Below are 22560 nucleotides of genomic sequence, written 5' to 3'. Positions count from 1 at the left end.
TATGAGGAGGTTCCGCTGTATATACGAAATTTATAATTAGGGAAGTACGCATACTAATCGTAAATGTATCTATTTTGTACGTACCCTCACAAGTTCAGATCGCCAGAAACCTGCTCCGTGGCCATCGGGAGATAATTGAAGAAACACGTATTTCACATTTACTATCACTATATTTCCTTTTAGGAATGTTTACACACAAATCTCAACACATTTAATGTTTTAAAACAGCTAAATTTTGTTGTAACAGAGATAATGATGTAATGCACATTTCTTGTTTGGTGAAATAATGGCGAGTCGGCTGTTTGAAATACTTGAAGATATCGTAAAACGATTAACTTTCCTAGAAATTGTTTTTGCCATGATCTATGGCTTAACTATTTTGCGTCGATTCCAACTTATCTTCTGACACAGTGGACGGAAAATCGATGAGGATTACAGTGACGCTAGAAGAATTGCATACATACTTGATAATATTTACCCTGCCAATTAGAGACGGAAGATGTCCTAAGAAGAAATTCTGTGTCTACTTTTCGAAAGATAAAGATTCATTACCAAAACCGTTAAGGTCTTATATTGGCACAATGATAAAAAGCAGATATACGGTACATAAGAATATATATGATTTTTCAGCAGTTTAGACTAAAGAAATCTATCCTTACTCGGAAGAAAGGTCCCTTAGAAAGGATACATGTATATGATATATATGCACAACTTGGAACAAATGATAAATTTGAAATTTTTGAATATCATGGCGCGGAAATATTTGTTAGTGGTATAAAATACATAACAATTTTATAACACTATGCATTGTAGTAATTCGTAGTCATTCGTTTGCAGTCATGGCTGTCTATTTGACTTTCAAATATTATCATCGCGTTTTGGCGTCCCTGTAATTTATTTTTTGTCGTATGTGCCTTCGCCTTGGTAGTTACCGACATAGCCGGTATTTTTGGCCACATCCTCACGTCCAGCAATTCCCTTGCCCTTTCCTTCGCAATCAAATCTTTCTTTGTGGGCGCCTGTATATTTCGACGTGTCCGTCAGCCTGTCTACCCCTCCAGCTTTAACAGTTTTCTGAAAGAAAAATATGATTGTGCTACCCAACAGGACCATTTCGAATGAACCGGAACCGAATTTCCAATCATGTACTTCGATTTAAACAAAAAAAATTTATATGTTTCGCTCCCGGCAGGTGTGGTGGGTCTGCAAGGGACACTCAATCGAAAAATCAAACGAAATTTGCCAGCCAAATAAACAGGGACAATTCCTATTTTAAGATTAGAAAAAAAAACATTTCTTGCGACGTTCTTGCGACGGTGGGACTTACTGTTGTACCATGGGCGGCGGCACTTCCGCCACATATCTTATCCATAATGGCTTTCTGTACATCTTCAGCCGACTTCTTCTTGGCCTTAGCAACTTCGGGAGCAAGATATTGAGGGACGAACGTGTCGCAAAATTGTGCTGCGGTCATTCCACTGAAATTAGGTTATGATGGGCGCGATAGAATCGTGAACTTGTTTCGGTTGGAGGTTCATACACACAGATTCCCGACCCCCAGAAAGATAACGCTAGTAATTCAAATTTTACCACAAGAACACGATGTGGCGTAAAGTATTTCTCATCGAAGTCGTCACCTAATCGGGCTTACCCTTTAGCGCCAATTTTGCTCATAGCTCCAGAGAATTTAATATCAAGAGTGTTCTGGTCCATTCCAGTAACCGATTGAAGTTTGCAGTCTACATTCATTTTCTTCAAACATTTCGACGTGACTAAATCGCTTTTGCCAGCCGATGCTGATTTTGTGAACTCTTTTACTTTAGCTTGAAAGTCAGACATATTGAAAACTGAAAAAAGTATTTACACCGGCATTCAGTTTATTGATTTATATCATATTATTGTACAATCATATTTATAAGAAATAATTTTTATAAGATATTTTCGAATTCATACTTCAAGAAAGTAGACTGTGCATATATTCCTTGTCAATATGGCCGTATATGTCTGATAGCAAATTCATATTTAGCTTTTGTATTGCACGCATATATAGGTAGGCCACTTGAAACCACCTGCCAACTATAGCGCAAGTTTGAAAGCGAGCGTTCGTATCATTCGAAATATTTCCAACAAATGAAAATTTAACTTATGATTTTGACCAATTTGAAAATAGCCTATAGAAAATCGATTTCAAGTCCCGAGTTTTGTATTTTGTATTTTTTATTTTGTATTTTGAATTTTAAATTTCGATCCGCATTGAATATTTTAGATTCTCGGAACTATAATGCGAAATGTTGTTTTCTGTTAGTTGAACCTGTTTTCTCTCTGAATTCATTACACAGTAGGCTATGCCTATGTCAGATCCATAAAAGCTGTGCTGTTTTGTGACTCATTGCATTTTTTTCTCTTTTTTTAGTCAAGACTTAAGTTCCGCTTTCACCTCGGAGATTTTGAATGATTTAAATAATTGAGAAATTAAGGACAGTTTTCTGTATTGATATCGTGATATAGGCCCTACATTATATCCTGTAAAATTGTAGTCTATTTATAGATATAATAATTATTATAGTCTCCATTATTAATGAATAAATATCCACCGTCGTGTTGACATGAATATCGTCTGTATTGAACGCGCATGCTATCACGGATAGCTCGTTTAATTGAGATGTATTTGACTCATATATTCATGAATCAAAAAGAAAGTGAAATGCACATAGGCCTAGGCCTATAAGCCTATAAGCACATAGCCTATAAGCTACGGGGCTATAGTCAATAAAGTTGTTTGATAGGAGAAGTAAATCTAGTTTTATCATGTCCCTCTTTCACTGAGATCACGTATAGTTTTATGTACATATAATGAATAATGACCTGATATACGTTAAAGGTAACAGATTAGCATTGGATTTTCGTACAGCCTAGATTTCTAAATCTGTAATCTAGCCGAATTGCCGAGGAAAATACATCCGTGTTTCGCTATCGGAGCAGTTTCTGTTGCTGATTAGCAGACATGAATGTTTGATGATAATTTTTATATCGATTCATCCTGTTTGATATAGCAAGTACTGCAACGATAGCCCGTATAGTAAACCGCTGGTTGCATGCTTTTTATTCATCCAGGTCAACGACCGATCGGCAAAGGACTGCACATTTAATAGGCTAGTAATACCGAATTTCTTAAGAATTTTCATTACAAATGCAAACAATAGTGTAGGAGCTCACCAAGTTGGTAGCTAGTGCGATGAATTTATAATTGTGCAGTCTCATTTTTGCTGCAAGATATCAAAATAGGCCTACATAGGTTTATATATGATCCCAGGCCAGCGAATTAAAACTACACGAGAAGAATGCCCAAGTTACAGCTAAAACTATACAACTGAAATCAGCGTAACAATTATAGATTACCTGTACGTATGGTGATTTATGTCTGAACCAAAATTTCAGTGTAACTCCTACAATTGATCCTTGTTGATTATTGCACTGCAACGTTCTGGTGACTCAGTAGGCCTACTGGTAAACAGTTTGTGAACCAATCGAACCACATTTTATATCCAACTGTCGTCTAAAACACGTTTTGTGATTGGCCCATTTCACCTGATTGTTTGAGTTTTCCAGCTGCGTCCTTAGTTTCACCTGGAAACGCTGATTGATTCTTTTTGATAAGAAAAGAAATTCGTGCTTTCAGACTATTTCAGTAAAAAGAAAAATTGCAATCTATTTTTTCAATCGTACGATATTTACTAGATAAAAGTAATATCATCGAATCATAACCGGTTTTTTTGTATTGAAATAGTTCACATAGTTTTGAACGAAAAATTTCCTGTTGACAAGTGTGTTCCGATATAGGACTATAGACGATAATCACGTGATACGAAATAAACAGAAATCTTAACTAAAATAAGCTACTAATTTCATGGAGTAAAATGTATCTTGAAATTCATGCAGTGAATTAGTCTACTTGAGAATTAGTCTCTAATCGGTGACCAGTTATTATATAAGACCCCCTTTTTAGCTTTAACTGTAACACTATAGTTAACTGGGTTTTGATTCACAAAGGTTTCGCCAAATAGATGGTTTGCGAAGCTTGTCGTTGACTGCAGCAATGTACCGTACCGATTGATGTAATGTCCAATAGATACAAAGCTGTATATCTCATTTTCCTTTTTGAAAACAGTCGAAAAATGAATGTAAACATTAGTCGAATATGTTGGTACCACGAATTGATGACAGGTTAGTAAGATACACGAAGTATTTTTGTTATACATGTATTATGTTTGAAAACCGGATTGTCAAGCTTCCAATGCGATCACCTGTGCTTAAAGGTCATTTAATTATATTTTTTCCAATAATCGTCCTATTTTCGTCATTTGCCCGTCTAAGAATCCGTCCTGTTTAATTCAGTCGTGACCTGGTCATTGGATCACCTTTATTCAAAATTGACCAATACCAGGAATTGTGGATCATCTGTGTATTTCACAGAAGCAAATAACTGCGAAATATCTATTTATCGTACCTTTATCGATGTACCGTGTTTACATTTTCAGGTTACATGGAAAAATAGACACATCAGTCTGATCCTTTTCAACACCCCATGAGAAGAAATGTATGGATATTTTCCGAGGGGTATAGTACCAGTTTTGCAATTTTAATTCACAAAAAGCAAAGCACGTTAATGTTCATAACGACAATGACTGAGAAAGCGCACACACTGCAGCATCTCCCTGGCAACGTCGGGACAAAACGAATGAAACACTTCACGAGATCTAAAAGCCACCACAAGAATTGACGAAATCAAAAATGTCGAAAATTACTAGATACTCTACTAGGGCCTACAGGTTTCGAACGAATGAATTGTGTATAAACCAAGATGATAACACGGAAATTTATTCATTAACAAAACAATCGTGTCATTGCTTCTTCGTCGAATTCATGCATTGTGTCCAGGTACATAATTTCTTTTTTGGATTGGTTTGACAATTCGTAATGATATTTAAATTTCAATGATAAAATAAAATTAAAGAAAATATATCTCGATTTGTAAAATGACATGAATTGAATCGTACTCAAAATGTACATCGGATGATAACTTTAAACGGATCGCGAGATTCAGGCGCTTCATAAGTCGTTTATTTTCAGTATGATATCGGGCGGAACTTCCGGGCCCTGTCGCCTGCTCGTGTAGATTTCCAACTGTTCAGCGCACAAATCAAAAATAACTGTAAATAGCAAGTAAAACAAATATATATCTGAATCGGAATACTGTGATCAACCACGGTGGTGCCAGATCTCCGTGATACAACCATATAGCACATCCATGATACAACCAGGGAGGCCTTGCACCATTTTCATCATCGAACCGGGATTCGAACCTGATGGCATCGAGATTGCCACGGCTCGTGCCGTGACTGAGTGTAGCGATGCCATCAGGTTCGAATTCCTGCCAAGGGAGGATGTTCCATTTTACTAACCAGTTGCCAAAGTGATGTAACTGTCTACGCCCATCACTTCAATAGGTCTAATGATCATTTTGTTCGTTAGAATCCTATGTATATCGGATTTAGTTTTCGGCGCTGGGTTAGTCTCGAGGTATGTAGTTCGTATCCGAGAACAAGGCGGTATAGCATCAGTACCCGCGATGTGGCGAAAACTACAAATTCATTACAACGCAAAATTGGAGATCGGAGAATTAAGAGTAGTCGATGAAAAAAGTTGATTTTGGGTTCTACGGAGGATACCACCTCAAAAACTTACTGATTACAGTGATAGTAGTATCCATAAGTGAACTCATCACTAACGTGTGCGCAGTTTGAAGTCTGTTCTCCGTCTTCCTTCTTAATCCCCATAATCTTAAAATCCGTTTGGCTTTTATCGTCTGATTCTTGCGTGAAAATCTCAAACGTGTAAAAGGTTTGTTTGTTAGATAGAAATGCAACGTTCATGCTGCAACGAGAACCACACGCAAGAGCTGTATTTCATTTTGTTAATCGAGAAACTGAATTGATGAATCATGACGTAGATTTTCGCGTGGAATCAGTATTTCTCTGCATACATATATCACAGGACTTGTTTTCTTTTTGAACTTACCTAACTGGGAACCCAATACCGATTCCTTTATTTCTGATTATTTCTATTAGATGGTCAAGATTTGTTGCCGATAGGGTAGCTCTTAGTAAAACATTCATAGCTGTAATGAAACATCATGGAGGTCATAACCACTGTCTATCCACAACCGTATCAATCAAGCAAGACTTCCTGCATTATACCCACATTGTCCCACATTGTTAAAGCAAAAATTCAAAACTAGTCTTTTGAATTTTTGGTTTAAGTCATATCAATGTTACAAATAATTTCGATAAAGGATGATTGTGGCTTACGAAGTCGATCATTCTTGACATGTTTTCCGACGATGTAATTGATTGTAGAAACCATACCATGAATATTGTAAGCAAAAGTAGAACCTGGAAGACCGCCTGTAAAGACGAATTTAGTTGTGAGATTGCCAAGGAAACACACTTCATCAGTGTTTTCAACAAGTAGAAGATTTAAAGGCTTCTTGCTGATATTACATACTCTTTTTATAACGTGTTGCGCTTAAATACCTGGATAACAAAATGATACGAATCTTTCCTCGGGGACTAACAGTCGACCCCGCGGGCTAACATTAAAATAGTGCGCATCTATTATATACGACGATCCATGTTCTCCCGACTCTCCATCTTCATTGTGGCCGATAACCGCCTGAAAACAATTGCACATAATATTTCTATGAATGATTCTCTTATGGGGAAGTCGATTTCAGTCGTCAGACGTCGTTAAAGGCTCGTAGATGATATACCGGTATAGTTAAGGTTTGTCCAATGTTCTCTGATATCAAAAAAATCTAGAAGTGTTGTAGCTTTGGTGTAGTTATGGAAATCTTGTAAACAGATTTCGTCTGTCCAAACTGGCGCGCCGCACTTACCGCCGTTTGTGTATTGAGGAGTAGATCCGTACATCGGAATGTGCCAAAATTACCATACAAGGCCTCAAATTCCAATAGGTTCCTAATAAATACCTTGCAATAATGAAATCCAGAAATATAACTGTAAACCGTAAGGTTGAAAAATACGGAAGCGATAAGGGGCCTGGAGATGTCGCGTTCCAATTCGACAAGTCGTCATATTTATGTCGACATATCGCGATATATCGCGTCAAGTCGACATGAATATGTCGATATATCGTGACGTTTTGACGACATATTTCGTTCTCTCGACCACTTTCCTCGCGACAAGTCGACATATTCATGACGACTTGAAACTCAGTCGTCATATCACTGGTGTCCTCATCTTACATTTAGACATGTCTTCAAATGATGGCTTGTCCCGTGGAAAATGGGTGAAAAAGCGAAATTTGTCGTGAAAACGTCACGAGTTTGAACGCGACATCTCGAGGCCCTAACGTTATGTGAACGACTGTAGGACAACTACAATATTGAACCATATTATCTCGCTGAAAAATGTTACCTGTTGACTTTCACTCTTTCCTATATAATTTGGGATATTCTGATCATTGTGGAAGTATTTTTGAATAAGATGTTTAGCTTCGGATCCCTACAAAAAAATACCTTTTTGCAAAATACCTTTCTGCAATTGACAATGCAAACATGAGACAAGGCGGCCGGTTTCACCGCAGTCGTGATATACAGAAGTGTAAATCGTTGTGTGAACGGGTCTCACGACTGCAACACGAATTCGATGGTACTCACAATTTTTCGGCCTACATCGTAATGTGTTCCAGCAGCTTTGATGAATAAAAACGCTGCTCCACCGGACTCCATAATCAAACGCTCAACGTTACTGCCGGGTCTACGTTTGAATGCATATCCCGTTGTTTCCTCGTTAATCGGTGTTTTTTGTATAACTGTCCCTTTTGCGTAGACGCACTGTCCCATTTAACATAATGAATATAGGGTTGTATGTTTGACACTAAAACTCACCGGTATGCTCGAAAATAAATTTATGCTCAGAACAAATATTTTACAAGGGGCTTTATGGTATTCTGCTACAATTTATGACCCAGTTTTCCCAGAAATGCATCACAGGCCCGTAAATTAAAAGCTAAAAACTAGTTCTAAAGCAAGCTGTGTCATTGGTGACAGGTCGTGGATGTTTTCATTTTCCAGTTATGTTTTAAAAGCCAACAAAGATGCGAATGAAGATAATTTGTAATCCCATCGTAGAACCTAGTTCATCCCATCCTTTAATGACGCACTAATCACTTTAATGACGTAATCGGTATTAGGTTTTTGTGGCGCTAGATTAACGAATACGATACAAATCATGCACCATCGGTATTCATCCACCATATAATTGACTGCTATCGTTTCGATGAGTATTCTTTGATTGCATTCGATCTTTCCGATTAGCCGATTCCTCGTTCATTTCATTCATGAATAATCATCGCGTATAATGTAGAAACCATGATTCGTATATATCGTAACCCATCCTACACAAAATGTCATGTAACCTTTTCCATGATATAGCATGTGAAGCAAAATAGATAGTTCTGTCCAGGGTCCAGTACAAGCGAACATGTCTGTCGTTGTAACTTTCACACAGGGGACGATAAACAGATTATATCATGGACTCTAAAACGAAAAGAGTCCATGATTATATTATAAGTTGTTCTATCAATTCCTCGTGCCACTTACAGAAAATTATAGTATGGATGGTCCATTTTATCTTTCAGCTTTGGCCCTTTTACAGGCTAAGTGTCGGTCATTAGTCATTTTTCAAAGCTAGATATATAAAATGTACGTACATCATACTTTTGATCTAAACTAATCTCTGACACCTCCCTAATAAAAGGCCGTATGTGACCCCCAAAAACCTTTCTGTCCAAGGACCAGTACGAGCGAATATTTCTGTCGCTGTCATTTCTATGACAAGTCCATATGCAGATTTGACGTTTACTTGTATTTATTTATTCCCCATAACTGCTAAATAAAACCACCATTGAGGCGTCCTTTATTCAGTTAGGACTCGGGGTATTGGAAGAAATGTCTGTTGATGTTTTTCGTGACATCCATGTGGTTAAGATAACCATTCACAACTGAATAACCATTGACACACAGTACCGGAAACCGGTATTTAACCTTCGAAGAATTCATTTTAATGATTAGGAGTGAATACTTTTCTCATGGTGAAAATGTGTTTAAAGAACAATTTTTTAGATTCGAGTCCGTAGCATTTGAAAAACTATTTATTTGGAGGTTCCATCGTATTTCTTTTCTTTTTTTGAATTATATTCAAGATTTTTTGCCCCTGACTTTTGCTCTGCCACTGTGAACTGACAGTTTCTATGGCAACGTTACGATGTCGTCTGAGATCAGAAACGATTGAGCGTCACTAGTAAAGGTCGAGGTCGGCCAAACATGGAAAGCTCCCCGAACGCGCTGGTTTCGAGAATTGGGCTTGCATTTTCGATGACGATAAATAGAAATATCAGGCCTATATAGTATGGATGTCAGATGGATGTACAATTCTCGTTCTATGACAACAATAATATGAATGTTTTTACAATGGATATGTGTAGTTTTAACATATTCTTTCTCGAAGGTTTCAAAGCAAAATCTGCACACGCTCAAGTTTGGTGCTTGACCTCAAATGAGGGGTTGGACGCGCGCGCGATAACTCGAGGGGTCACGTGCATATACGTTATAATAGGCGGCATCGATTGCCGGTGTTTAATACGTAGCCACTATAAAAAAAAACATCTGCTCCTAAAACCGATTTATAAACGTTGACTCACGCTTTATGCTATATCTATAAATAATGAAAATGGAATCTAGTGAAATTAGAAACGCACTCCAACACAACGGGACAGACACCGCTTTATTCAACCAACACGCGCTCTCTGTGACATCCATTCATACGTAGCATTCATTAGACGTATTAAATCATTTACAGTTCTCATTGTTGATAAACTGACTGCTGTAACGTAGCAGCAGCGTGCGGCGCCGTTGCAGCATTGTTTACGTTCGATATAACGCTGCTGCGAGGCAGCTACGTTATAACGGCTGACGTCGATTGACGGTATCGACATAGCTGATACAGTGTAGTATATAATGTATGTGCACTGATGTCAGGATGGCACTGTCGGTTGTGTTTATACTATTCTAGATGGCATAGAGAACAATCGAATGATTTTGGATCATTGTTAATGTTTTGAGAGCAGGAATAGAATCTCTTTGGGCTATACCACGGATTTTCTTTAGCGTTTTGCTATTAAAGGATCTTGCATAGTGTCTTCGATAATCTTTATTCCAGAATGGCGGCTTATTTACGTAGAGGGGAAAGTGCGAGCAATGTATACACGATAAGACGTGAACAATTTGTCCGGAATAACATGGATCCGGTTGGGATGCGACGCGGGGACAGTATCAGCAGTGTGGCTAGTGCCCCCGCCACAGGAGGCATCAAATCAATCCTTAAAAAACGACACAGTGATACGCCCCCGGCTAGTGTGATAGATCCGTGTCGACGATGTTTACGCCGCGTATATCCCGTCGACAGGGTTAGAATTGAATTCCGTTTGCTGTATCATAAAGAATGCTTCAACTGCAAAACGTGTCAAATCAAATTGACGCTCAAAAACTTCCTCCTTAGTTCCGGTGTCGACAGAGAAATATATTGTTCACAACACGTTCCACGCGCAACGTTAGGCAATTCTCACAGTTTCCATTCCTTGAGGACCTATCCCCCAAATCCCTACAGTAGTTATCATAATTCTGTCGGTTCTGCTGCTCAACAACAAAATCAGACGTATAAGACTACGCCAAGAGCTACGAATGAACAGACGAAAAAACAGTACCGAACAAGCTTTAGTGATGAGGTAAGTGTTTGATCCATTTGTTCCCACATATCATGATCACAACTAAACGTTTTGTGTTCGAATCAAATGGATCGGAGGGGATTGTAGTACATGTACATGAAATATATAATAGCAGTATTAGTAAAGACTTTGATGCGCTTGTTGTCGGTATCGTCTATTTCGTCAAAGGAATTGTGCCTCGGGATATTGAAAATTCTTAGAAAATTCGAAGCAAACACTGAATACGAATTTGGACAGCTGCAGGAGCCATACTAATCATAAGACTAGTACACTTCGAAAAGATTTAAATAATTCATGCACACGCTAATTAATGAAAGCCTTGGCGAGCTATGAGCACATCGGTCATCGGACCTATCTCATAATTAAGATAATAGTATTATTATATACATTATGGTTATGGACATTCGACTTTGGGTTGTTCCTTGCGATATAGAAGAACCACGGTCCGTTCGAGACGAAAGCTTTCCTTGGCCATTTTTACCTTGGCAATTTTTTTCCTTGGCCATTTTTCCTACAACCAGCTTTTATGGTCAATGGAAATATTGTAGCTGTGTGATTTGAAAAGTTGGATGGCGTATCAAACAGCGCACTCCTCGTATTCAGAATCTTCAGGTCGAACGAACGTCGCAGATCGATGGAACAGCAACATTCGATTAGTAGTCTGTATCTCGATAAACCTCGTCTGGCACATTTATATATACACACAGACCACAGTCATTTGTAACTTAATCTGTGTCTTCATTAGAATGTATTATGCAAGTGAACATTCTATTAATTCCGACATCTCATTACGGACCCGTGAAACGTATTCGTGAAAGTGACGTGGATAAATACGAAGAGCGACGCGAACAGTGTTGTTGGCAAGTTACGTAGCAATCGTAAGATCTCGTCTCTATATCGAGGGATATCGTTTTTCTTCATTACATCATTCACGTAAACGTATTGAGTGACGTCAGCAACGTTTTCGAATTTGAACCGATGTTATATCAATGGCGTCATATATATCATGATGATGATTTATGCAGAAGTTGAGAAGACAGGTCCAGTGAATTGATGAGGCGATAACATCCTTTAACCCAAAATGTTGCATATATATATTCGTGCGTACTGTAGTGCGGTTTTGATATAATTAATAAATCGTTGACACTGATACTGATACTGCTGGCCTAGATTGACGAAACACCTGTGACAAAAGCGCACCTTTGTCGAACATTCCAGGCATTAGTTAAATCAGCCTTTCGTGTTTTTTTTTTCAATATGCGCTGTGGATCATATGACAGTTGAAAGACAGAAAAAAGTCAGTGAACCCAAATTGCCTGCAGAGACGTCGGAGCAAGATCCAGGTCCCTAACCATCACGTTTTATGGGAAACTAGAAAGAGGCCATTTTCTTGTCTGGGGCAAGTCTAAGCTTGGAGTTAAGTGCCTTGGATTATAGAAGAGTAGGGCGCTTGGGAGGTTCTAGATAAAAGATTTACGCGAACAAATACAGGACAATATCAGAACGGCTTTTAACAATGATGCGCTTTATTTGAAGTCTGATACCACAGCATAGTTTGTTTACTATGTAAAGGATGGGACTGGAAAGGGGTCGTTGTATCATTGTGGTTATATTGACGTAAGATTTTACCTATATAACCTGACACGAGATCACCTGTTCTACATACTGATCGCATATAAATGTAAATATATCAACATGAACTACTGACTTCATTCTGTTCTCCTGATGAATATCAATTAATCAAGTATCGAATATTAAGTACATGTACGAGAATATTGACGGGTTCATTCAGGTCTTGGCTAGACCAGTTGGTGCTATATTGTTTGTGCAGAAAGAAGATGACTTCCCTTTTTGAAGATGTCATCTGACATTCACAACAAGCTTCGATAAAAAATCGAATATATATGTCTTTTTTATGGCGAAGACTGCAATATACACCCATAGCGTATGAAATACGTAGAATTGCGCAATTTTGTATTCCGCATCAAAACCAAACGAGCCAAATAACAATTTATCAGTATTTGCCACCACAGATCGCAAAACCTAAACCTTCGTTCAGGGTGAATTTTTTCCGCTGGTGAGCGAATACCCTTTTTCCAACGAATGAGTTGTGATGGAGATTTCTGAAATCGGGACTACAATTCGTGTATAACATCGATTACGTCAGAGTGGTGTCTGTACATGGATGTAATTAGTTGTCCATGTTCGCTCATTTTAGGTGTCTGACTATTATATGGGTATATGTCAGAGTAAACGAAACCAGCAAATTTCTGGCCATTTTGATGAATCGGATTACCAGGGTAAATGTCATTGTCTATGGATCATGTACACAGTGTTTGCTGGTGTACCAGCGGGATCCATACGAAATAATCATACTCTTTCAGTTCATTATTTCTGCCGTGATGTCCAAAATCAAGGCAATGTCACGTTGCCAAGGATACGTACACAGTAATAGCAAATGAATCAGCCCTGGGTGATGAGTGAATTCTACGCACATAATTGTGAATATTGAAAAGCAAGTTTGATCAAAATCATGATTTCTATATTAGAATGAAAGACTGGGGTATCACAAAGAAAAATAGAAATTCAGATCGTGAACGAAAACAAACGGTGATATGCATGGTCCATGATACTAAGCATTAGTGATACGTCGATATCTGACACTGTGACCTTTTAGCACTTATTATGTTCATTGTTGGTATCATATTCCCGTTAGGTCAGATATAAAACGAACAAAAATCTCATTATTTCTCGATTTATGTTAGTTTCTCCGCATGGTCAAGTCAATCGGTGGACCTATGAGCAGAAGAAAATTACTTCTGAGAGACAAATCAGCCGGCAGGCCTTGGGTGAAATTAGCGTATGAATCTTGAACTGTATTCGACCCTTGCACTCCCATCATTTGGCAGTGGGTGTCGCGAAGCTATGCATCCGCGCGTAATTTGGAACTTGGACTCCACGCCACGCTTCGGGAACGGTACTCTTTGAATAGCTGTCGTCAGTCGTATCAGGGAAGTGTGATGAGACTTCATCACACTTCTCTGGTCGTATCAAACTCAGATGTGTCTCAAGGCTACGTCGATAATTCCCTTTGTGTCACATTCTGGATTGATGACAATATCCGTCGTCCTTGAGGCATTGTTAAACTATATTACCAAGCACCAATAGATAAGATGCGCCTTTCTGGACGCTTGACGAAAAACACATTTATTGGGGCTGTGTTAAGAATCTCTATTTTTTACGACGTGCATTTCAAGTACTCTCATTTTCTCACTGGTTTTAATCTGAGGTGACTAAAACCATAGACTATAAGAAAAGGGATTTTACTGCGGTTCGGTAAAGATCGCAAGCATTCTTGGATTCCGAAAATCGCATCGGCGGCCGGTCGTTTTACGGGCCCATTTCTTTCCTAGAGTATATGTTCTATGGTGTATGCCAACACGATATCATTTGGGAAATTCGCCGGCACATCCTCGCGCGCCGGTATGAAGCAATCGCAACAGTGCTTGTACGTATAGTTCCCGTAGATGCCAGAATCGATCACCATTATCCTCAAGCACTGAATAATTACACTATTCGTCAATTTGATGGGATGGATTTTTTTCGATTTTCGATTGTAAATAAATCCTCTTATGGCTGAAACGTTTTGTATGCCACTTACACCAATTTCCACGTATATTATATGCAAATTTTGTACACGGATTTTTAAAAATCTTTCGGAGTTAGTTCGATTGATTTGAAAACTCCCCAGACTATTTTTATGAGACGAGCTAACATGTATCGGTCTTACTAAATGTAATGATATGTATAATCTATATATATGTATATGGCTGACTTTTCCAAACGTTAAAGTAAATTAGCAGATGCCACTAGGTGTGAATCATCGTTCGTTACATAATAGTATATGATAACAGTACTAAATTTACGGAATGAATAGCTGGATTATTGGAAATTCATTGGCTATTCTGCATATTCCTGATGTTTGACAACGGCAGATGGAAGCGAAATTGAACCGTTCTTAATTAGAATGCATATTACCCTGTTTACATATTTCGTCTTCTGCTATTTTCTTTTTGAATATCTCAGTAACAGAGCGTAGAGGAACATATTCTCTAGAGGGATACCGGTGTACTCGTCGTTTGGTGTCTAGTCGTATTTGCGCGTTCACCAAAGCCCTTCCGGTTTACGCTATGCGCGCAAAATCTCCAAACATCTTTTCCTACATTATCTGTAGCCTGTTTTCCCGACTTCAATGAAAAGGCGACTTGAATACTGTTGGCTGCTAAATTAGTAAAAATGTTTCATTTTTCATGGATCTACGCTTTTATTTGTTTTTTTCTCTACACTTTACTAGAGGTTATTTGTGTTTTCACAACTTAGTTTCACGGTACTTTTCTTTTGCTACAGTATTGCTGCTTCTCTTCATTCATACACAGATACGTAAACTTTAAAAAGCTTCACCGGTTCATGGCGAAGGAATTCTCTAATACGGCTTATCAACAACGCATTAATATCGCAGACACTATCTGGTACATTAACAACTTTGATGGTAGCAATTTACATTGCTGTTGAGAACATATGAAACCTATAGCTGGTTAACTCTAGTAACGTGTTAATTGTTGCTTCCTCGTTTGTATGCAAATGTTTTATCGTAGATGATAATTACACAAAATATCAGAACAGAGAAAATTACCCAACTATGTATGGCCCATGTATATGATCTTTAGAGGGATTCCTGCGTTGCTTTCCTACCACATTCGATTCAGGTTTCTTCTTATAATTGAACAATTTAAACTTATTTTCACTGGATAAATAATTACACCAACTGGGGTTTCCTCTGATGACATCCTTCTGCGATTCCGATTGGGCGAATCTGTTGGTGGTTCCCTTTCAGTTCGGTTCATCAGATTCTACGGATTGATTACGAAAGCAGTCTCTCATGTTTATTGTGACTTGATTATTTTTACGGTGAAAAAAAAAATCATAGGAAAAGTTGCCGATTTAATGCCTTCGCGACAACTGGTTTAATCAAAGATAACATTTAACAGGTTTCAGGAAATCTACGCGTTGTATATTATGTGTGTATTATGACACGGTAGTCGTAACAGTTCCCGTGGCGAGTTGATTAAATTGCTAAAACTTCCTAGGATGCCCATAAATTAATCTTTATTACGCTTTGTTACCGATCCAAGTTCCAATTTATTCGCGCCTAGTAACGACTCTACCATATCGTTAAATTTTCTCTCACCGCCGCGGCTCTCTTATCAATTCCGCTGGTAGGCGATTACTTTTCTGAACGAAGATTTTTAGTTGTGTTATCGAATCGAATAGGTGTGTTGTCGACACCTGCCCCGATGTAAGTGAAAAAATAGACGACTTCTATACACCATGTTATTACCACAGCCACAGCAGGTGCGGATCCTGGGAGGTAGCACCCCCTCCTTCATAATTATTTATTTTCAGTTTTTCAACGCTACTTTTCAAAGTACAATGGTCCATCTTGAATGTATAAGATGATCGAGCAGTACCTAAAAATGCTCACCGAATGCATGAAATGGAGACATATCATTATATATTTCTTGGGATGACCAGTTGAGCAACCCGCGAAAATCCTGGATACGCCTCTGCACAATGCCTCCAGTGGATATTTCATAGATGTCATGATACATGTATTTCGGTGCCTTAGAATTAATGACGACCATTTAATCACCCGCCGTGAAATGATTCATGTACATGATCCGTAGGACTACATCCAGATTGGGGATTTGTACGGATTTTAAGACCAGATGGCGAGCGAGAATTGACCTTTACAAATGGTAATGAATTATCGTCTGAATTACTATCGATTATTGATTATATCGTGTCAGTAGATATTGCAGTTGGTTACTCTGATTACGCCGACACGGAGACGGCACAAGCCTGAAGCAGAGGCTGCAAAACGAGGATCCAATAACTGTTTAAGTACTTCATCACCCGCTTCTCAATATGAAAATGTAACGGCGAGAAAATAACATCCTTCAGAAACTGCAATCGCTATAGTACGAAACTGGCGTATGAAACTGTTGGGTGAATCATTTCCATAATAAGGTTTACTAAATTTCTCTCTGTAAACCTATAAATAACTATTCAGTTAGGTTAATGTAGGTTTTATAGTTTTTAAGGAAGATTGTAACAATGAAGACCTTTGCATCGTATCAGAATAAGATCAAACTCAGAGCTTAGGATACTGGTGTCAAAATAGTACTTTAGGGCTAAAACCCACACTTAGCCCAATCTGAGAAAACAAATGTTGTTGTATATCAGCAGAATAGAAATAATATATTATACAGAAATGAAAATGTCGCCCACAGCTGTATCATTGTTATATGGTTGTTTCAAACCGGACAGCTGTGTACGGATTTGCATTTAATATCTACAGTAAATACTGTTCATCTATTCAACCAAAATATTAGTTCTAACTCATCTTTATTTTTAAATGGAATGGATTAATCAGTACGATAGTTGACTAGTTGTAGGTGAACGCAGCTGAGTTTTATAATTGAAATTGAACTTAAGTTGAACCATTGTCAAGTCCAACCACCAAGGTGACAACTTAACCGTGGGTCCAAAGTTGACATAGTTTTAAAATTCAAACCCATCTTTAAAGGAAATTCTGAACCGTTAGCAACTTTTTTTTTCGAATTCTACATATCATTTGAATATTGGACATATCAGAAGCTATACTGTCTAAGTTCCCCGCTATCAATCTCGTTCATAATTGCGTTCGAAAAAAATCAATAAATTATTCCATGCATATTCATGATTATAATGATTATACGTAGTTTATTTCTGCCCTGCATTTCCATCTTGTACATTAAACGGATAATTGTAATATAAAAACTGCATTAAAAAGCATGTTTAATCGTGATGTAAATTTGACAAATAATGTCACTCGTATACAACTCAAGTTGACATTGCAACAACCACCTATAATAAACAAGTTGCCATTAGTTTCCACTCGACGTACAAGGAAGGACTTTCGTGACGGGTGTTTTCAAATTCTATACCACTTACTCTTCATTATGCATTTTATTGGTTTTGCACTTGAATTTTTCATAGAATAATATTATCGCGAATACACACATCCATCTTACACGACTTGAATCGATGCGGGAGGGTGATTTGGGTGAAGATATGATGGCAGAAACTTCTCCATGGACGTACATGGGTCGGTGTCTGTTACAGAATCGTGTCTTGAGATTTAATGTGTCTACAACAATGTCTTTACTTACTATTTACATGGACGTATATATTACGTCTATATAAGGAGTTTTTAATTCAATACATTTGATTCAATATTACTATCGCTATTGAGCGAAACGTCCCACTCATTAAGGTGTTATCATGGCAACCGTATCATCTGAATCGTTGGTATGAAATTCACAAGCGGTGGCAACATGAGTCTGTAAATCCACGTATGTTTACAAACGTTAGAAATATTTTGTTATATCCTCGGCCAATGGGATGGCATGCCGCAGATTCCACCACAAAAATCGTCTGCAAACTATCGTCCCTCACATGTTAACTCAATATTCGTATCCAACATCGTATCACGATAAGCATTGCTTCAGGTCAACAGAAAAATCAAAAAGGGGCCAAAAAGACTCGTAATGCCTAAACGCTTGAATTTTAGGTTAATGATATCTGACGCACGTCTGCTGTAGTTATGTATTTATCCTATTTTTGTCAAATCCGTGCTATGGACTTTGCCACCAAGAACAGTGCGGGAACAGAATCGGTAATTGTATTCAAACACAATTCATACTTTGATAATGTTCAAGGAATATTCGAAAAACAGGTTTCATCGCGATGGATAGATAGACTCTCAGAACAAGTGGTAGTTATATCATCACCGGTTTGCCGAGGAACCGAATTTATCGCTGCTGGTGCATATTCGAAATAATGCGCTGCTTCATATTATTAGAACCACATTGGAATGCGAGATAAAAAATTGCTTCAGTAAGATATTGTAGGTGTAGATGGTGAGCAAAACGGGTTTCAAAGTTTGCCACGTTACACGTTGGAAGAATTTTTTTACAGATACCAGACAAGAAATTCCGTAACTCATAACTGGCGTGTTATGGATTTAATTCCACACTCAGCAGTAGTAAAAATATGATATAGAAATGTGGACATCAAGAAAAAAAATATCCCCGTGTGTTAATTGATCTCAGAGATTTTCTTTCATGTGTAGCGTTCAATTGTTATTTTGTCCGTCGATATGTAACTGTAGAAGTGGCCAAATTTAACTAAATTTTCCCCATTTATTGGACTCCTGTGCTGTGTTCAGACTTTCAGAAATCTCTCCCTCCAATTTGGTTTTCCAATACAATCTGATGTTGTGTTTGAATGCGATGCCATGACATCGTCGCAGATTCCATCCCAACGTAGATAAAATTGAAAAATGAAATTTCGTTCCTGGACAAATTTATATTTGCCATCGTCACGATACCCTTCACAAACGAGGACTGCGGTAGAAGATATCGTAAATTATTAATACAAAATGTAATCAAATGCGACTTTCATTTATTACGCTATCATCCGTTAAACAAATAGAATTTTCTAACCGATAATTGCATAATCTGTGAAACGATTTCCAGCCAAATCGTGATAAAAAGAAGACGGGTCAGTCATGACGAGGTATGACCTTGTGGTTAGTCGATGGACTGCTGATCTATTGGGCATATCCCATGTATTTTTCTTACGTCACCGATCACTCCGAAAACCAATCAATTACTTTTTCTCGGGAATAATCTGAGCAGACTCCTAATGGTTACTATTTCTGTCATAACTTAACCGTAGATATGTTTTAGTCATAATCATGGAGATCGAAAAGGGATAGACAATGTATTTTGTACAAATGTGTGGGTCGCTCAACCTACGCACCAAAAACCAAAATACCCAGGAGCGTCGAGGTTAGGTTATTTTGAAATTGTTACTAACTGCATCGCATAACATCTTACTTTTTATTCTTTCAGATACAAATATGTACAGACAACGCAGTGTTCGTCTGCAACAGCAACAACAAATCAGACACCGGAAAATCATACACAATGCCCTCCTCTTCGTTCCGATGACGTCACCAGACTCTGATCGCTATGATCGATCTCGTACTAGATCGATCCAAACTATTCGGAAGTCGCTTTAGGGCATTGTAATGGCGAAAAGAGAATTAAATTCTCATTATTAATATCATAATCAAGCATTTTGATTTGTCTGTTTTCAATTATGTGCACCCGCTGAAAGACTCATTTCATTGTCGCTTCTATGCTCATTTTTGTAACAGTATTACCATCCGAATGAAAGTTAATGAGACAATAATTCTCTGGAAAAGCCCTAAATTGTAAAAACAGTTTACATAATTGAGAGACGAAAACACGTAAATATTGTAAAAAGCCGAAATAAAGTATTGAGGAATTATATTTCACAGAGCTTACAACCTGGTGGACATCAATAGATGTGTTAATATCATTTTTGATACGTATAATGTGCTTAAAGCATCATCGTCATCCCTTGATCCTCGATTACCAGGGTAGAACTTCATTTATGCGAAAACCACTGTTGAATCATTCATCTTTCAAATATATGCGCGTCCCGTTGTTTCAAATAGTCACGTTGCTCAAATATTATATAGCCAGAGAGCTAGCTACGGGGTAATTACACCCTTCACACTCAGATTCAAGACAAGTGCATTCGATAGGTATCTAGAGCCGGCCCAGTTACGCTGTCGCGAATTAAGCCAAAAGTGGTTTTTAATCTTAACGACTGGTCTTTGTTAGATTGGCATTGTAAATGTTAGATTGACTATAGAATTATTAAGATGATCTTGATATAAGCCATATAAAAAAACTCGTGTCAGCTGGTTTATTCCTGGGGTTCTGTCCGCTATAACCCTAATTGAGGGTTTGGGGTTCATAATTACCTCGTATACCTAAAAAGACGGGCGTAATTACCACGGTACGTAGATATCTCTCTGATTATAATGAATAAATATAGTACGCCGTAAAAAGATTTTTTTAATGTAAATGCAACTCGGAAATCAGAGTATAATCATTACAAAAAGAATGAAGTTGTGACTGCTTGGAATCCATCTTTGAGAATCTTCATGTTGAAACTAACGATGGTTTCTCCAAGTAATACGCGTGCTGGTATAAAAAAGTGATTAAAAGAAGCAATTTTTACGTTGTATTAACCAGTGTTTGAACAATACTCCTATTGGCAATCTATGCTCCGTGTGCACTATCAATTCATTTGATGAATTTGACCTACAGATGTGGTGATGATTATATCAAATGATTTTAGACGTTCACAGCAATGAAAGATCATCTCATATTTCAATTTCATTTTCTTGATTATCTGATGTTTACTTTTTTGTAAGTACTTGCTGAGTGAACCAATACGATGAATCAAAAATTCACAAAGATTTGTCTTTATGGATTTTTGAATGAATAGATAGATAAGGAAGATAACTGGGTAGATCGACGGTGAGAGGGCATAATTTCAGAAAACTATCGTTTTACTTGATGTCTATCGGTATATTCTATGTCATTTACTTTTTTCCGTTAATGTAACTTAATTTGATGTGAAGATTCCATTTATGATGTAATTGAAATGTAGTTTCCCATTCGGCGGTGCAGGACCTCAATCGAGATCAAATGTCGCGCTACATATCTTGTAAACGATCATGATTGGGTATGAATAGCAAAGGTTACTCGTGGTTATTTCGGGGCTGTGTCTTCCTTACCAACAGTAAGTAGCCTATAAGTCCGGTAACGCTGATCTTGAAATATCCTTCTCGACGAGCAGATTGTATGTCTAGTTACTAGATGATGTATGTAGAAATATTCGAAAAATATCGCTTATAATAGATGAACATGAAGACTAATATAGCTTTGAATGTTTTCGCTTCTACTACTACTTGTACGTAACGGTAGATGATTCTTGGGGTTATTCAAGTGACGTCACAGCACGTCATTCAATGTGTTAGCCGCTAATTACGGAAGAAGTGAAAAGTCGATTTGTCCAACCTCTGCATGTTTAAGGTTAATCCATGAACAAGAGGAAATGCCCACGGTTGAGGCAGTTACTTCGCATTTGCACGAGAAATTAAAGGAAGAAGATCTCGCGCACAATTAGACATTCCAATCTTTATTCGAAATTCAGTTATCAATTATCTTTTCTGACAAACTCTCGAACCGGCGACGGACAACTAGTCGCAATATTGCTATTGTATTGCGAGTTTAAAATGGCATCATCCACTGTATATGTAAAAGAAAAGAAAGGTACTTTGTCGGGAAGAGTATAGTTCTGAAAATGGAATTGTTGTTTCTAAATGACTAGGAAGATCAAATCTGAGATATTTGGGTCGTTTATTTCAATGAAATTAGCATCCTTAGGGTTCTGACGTCATGTCATTCGAGTTTCATCACTTGGGACTAACGTATAGTTCATAGTCAGTTTACAGTGTGTCAATGTTAAAGCATAATGTTGTTTATTTATTGTGCAATAAATAACTTATTGATTATCAATGTATAAAATACGGGTGTATATTTCATGGTATTGAGCTTGGTGGATGTTCGTGATTATATGTCAACTTATCGTTGGAAATTTACAGAAAATCTATTAGGATCAAATGAGCATCATCGTCTGAGCATA

The 22560-nt window shown here is 37.7% G+C and overlaps 3 protein-coding genes across 5 annotated transcripts; 1 reads left to right on the top strand and 2 right to left on the bottom strand.

Moving 5' to 3' along the window:
- Positions 1 to 150: 150 nt before the first annotated feature.
- LOC141901693 (tubulin polymerization-promoting protein family member 2-like) lies at positions 151 to 3565 on the bottom strand. The gene is made up of 4 exons (XM_074789109.1): positions 3400 to 3565; positions 1652 to 1847; positions 1328 to 1478; positions 151 to 1074 (listed from the first exon to the last, which is right to left on the bottom strand). Exons 2-4 carry the CDS (start codon positions 1837 to 1839, stop codon positions 895 to 897), a joined length of 519 nt encoding a protein of 172 aa, XP_074645210.1. The 5' UTR covers positions 1840 to 1847; positions 3400 to 3565; the 3' UTR covers positions 151 to 894.
- A 1287-nt stretch (positions 3566 to 4852) lies between these two features.
- Positions 4853 to 8028, bottom strand: LOC141902492 (beta-alanyl-dopamine/carcinine hydrolase-like). 3 transcript variants are annotated; one of them, XM_074790248.1, is made up of 9 exons: positions 7739 to 8028; positions 7497 to 7583; positions 6956 to 7048; positions 6594 to 6732; positions 6369 to 6452; positions 6079 to 6178; positions 5746 to 5934; positions 5463 to 5641; positions 4855 to 5210 (listed from the first exon to the last, which is right to left on the bottom strand). In XM_074790248.1, the coding sequence occupies exons 1-9, from the start codon at positions 7922 to 7924 to the stop codon at positions 5110 to 5112; spliced, it is 1158 nt and encodes a 385-aa protein (XP_074646349.1). In that variant the 5' UTR covers positions 7925 to 8028; the 3' UTR covers positions 4855 to 5109. The 3 variants fall into 3 exon arrangements, with proteins under 3 accessions (XP_074646350.1, XP_074646349.1, XP_074646348.1); XM_074790247.1 differs by having other exon boundaries at positions 4856 to 5210; positions 6369 to 6464; XM_074790249.1 differs by lacking the exons at positions 6956 to 7048; positions 7497 to 7583; positions 7739 to 8028 and adding exons at positions 7049 to 7076; positions 7402 to 7419 and having other exon boundaries at positions 4853 to 5210; positions 6369 to 6464.
- Positions 8029 to 10024: 1996 nt separating this feature from the next.
- Positions 10025 to 22379, top strand: LOC141901019 (uncharacterized). Its single transcript, XM_074788073.1, has 2 exons — positions 10025 to 10866; positions 19884 to 22379. The coding sequence occupies exons 1-2, from the start codon at positions 10303 to 10305 to the stop codon at positions 19980 to 19982; spliced, it is 663 nt and encodes a 220-aa protein (XP_074644174.1). The 5' UTR covers positions 10025 to 10302; the 3' UTR covers positions 19983 to 22379.
- Positions 22380 to 22560: the final 181 nt, after the last annotated feature.

Source organism: Tubulanus polymorphus, chromosome 3 (assembly GCF_964204645.1).
Source record: "Tubulanus polymorphus chromosome 3, tnTubPoly1.2, whole genome shotgun sequence".
NCBI lineage: Eukaryota > Metazoa > Nemertea > Palaeonemertea > Tubulaniformes > Tubulanidae > Tubulanus > Tubulanus polymorphus.
This window is presented reverse-complemented; position numbering and strand designations above follow the sequence as displayed.

What these genes read in the sequence shown, in the direction of transcription:
- LOC141902492 (XM_074790247.1), bottom strand. Translation starts at nt 7,924, where the DNA reads ATGGGACAGTGCGTCTACGCAAAAGGGACAGTTATACAAAAAACACCG. An exon ending in GGTATTGGGTTCCCAGTTAG is followed by an intron (nt 5,935 to 6,078) that starts GTAAGTTCAAAA and finishes TTCTCGTTGCAG; the next exon opens with CATGAACGTTGCATTTCTAT. An exon ending in TACTACTATCACTGTAATCA is followed by an intron (nt 5,642 to 5,745) that starts GTAAGTTTTTGA and finishes ATGAATTTGTAG; the next exon opens with TTTTCGCCACATCGCGGGTA.
- LOC141901019 (XM_074788073.1), top strand. Translation starts at nt 10,303, where the DNA reads ATGGCGGCTTATTTACGTAGAGGGGAAAGTGCGAGCAATGTATACACG. An exon ending in GAACAAGCTTTAGTGATGAG is followed by an intron (nt 10,867 to 19,883) that starts GTAAGTGTTTGA and finishes TTATTCTTTCAG; the next exon opens with ATACAAATATGTACAGACAA.
- LOC141901693 (XM_074789109.1), bottom strand. Translation starts at nt 1,839, where the DNA reads ATGTCTGACTTTCAAGCTAAAGTAAAAGAGTTCACAAAATCAGCATCG. An exon ending in AGCAAAATTGGCGCTAAAGG is followed by an intron (nt 1,479 to 1,651) that starts GTAAGCCCGATT and finishes ACCTAATTTCAG; the next exon opens with TGGAATGACCGCAGCACAAT. An exon ending in CCGCCGCCCATGGTACAACA is followed by an intron (nt 1,075 to 1,327) that starts GTAAGTCCCACC and finishes TTTTTCTTTCAG; the next exon opens with AAAACTGTTAAAGCTGGAGG.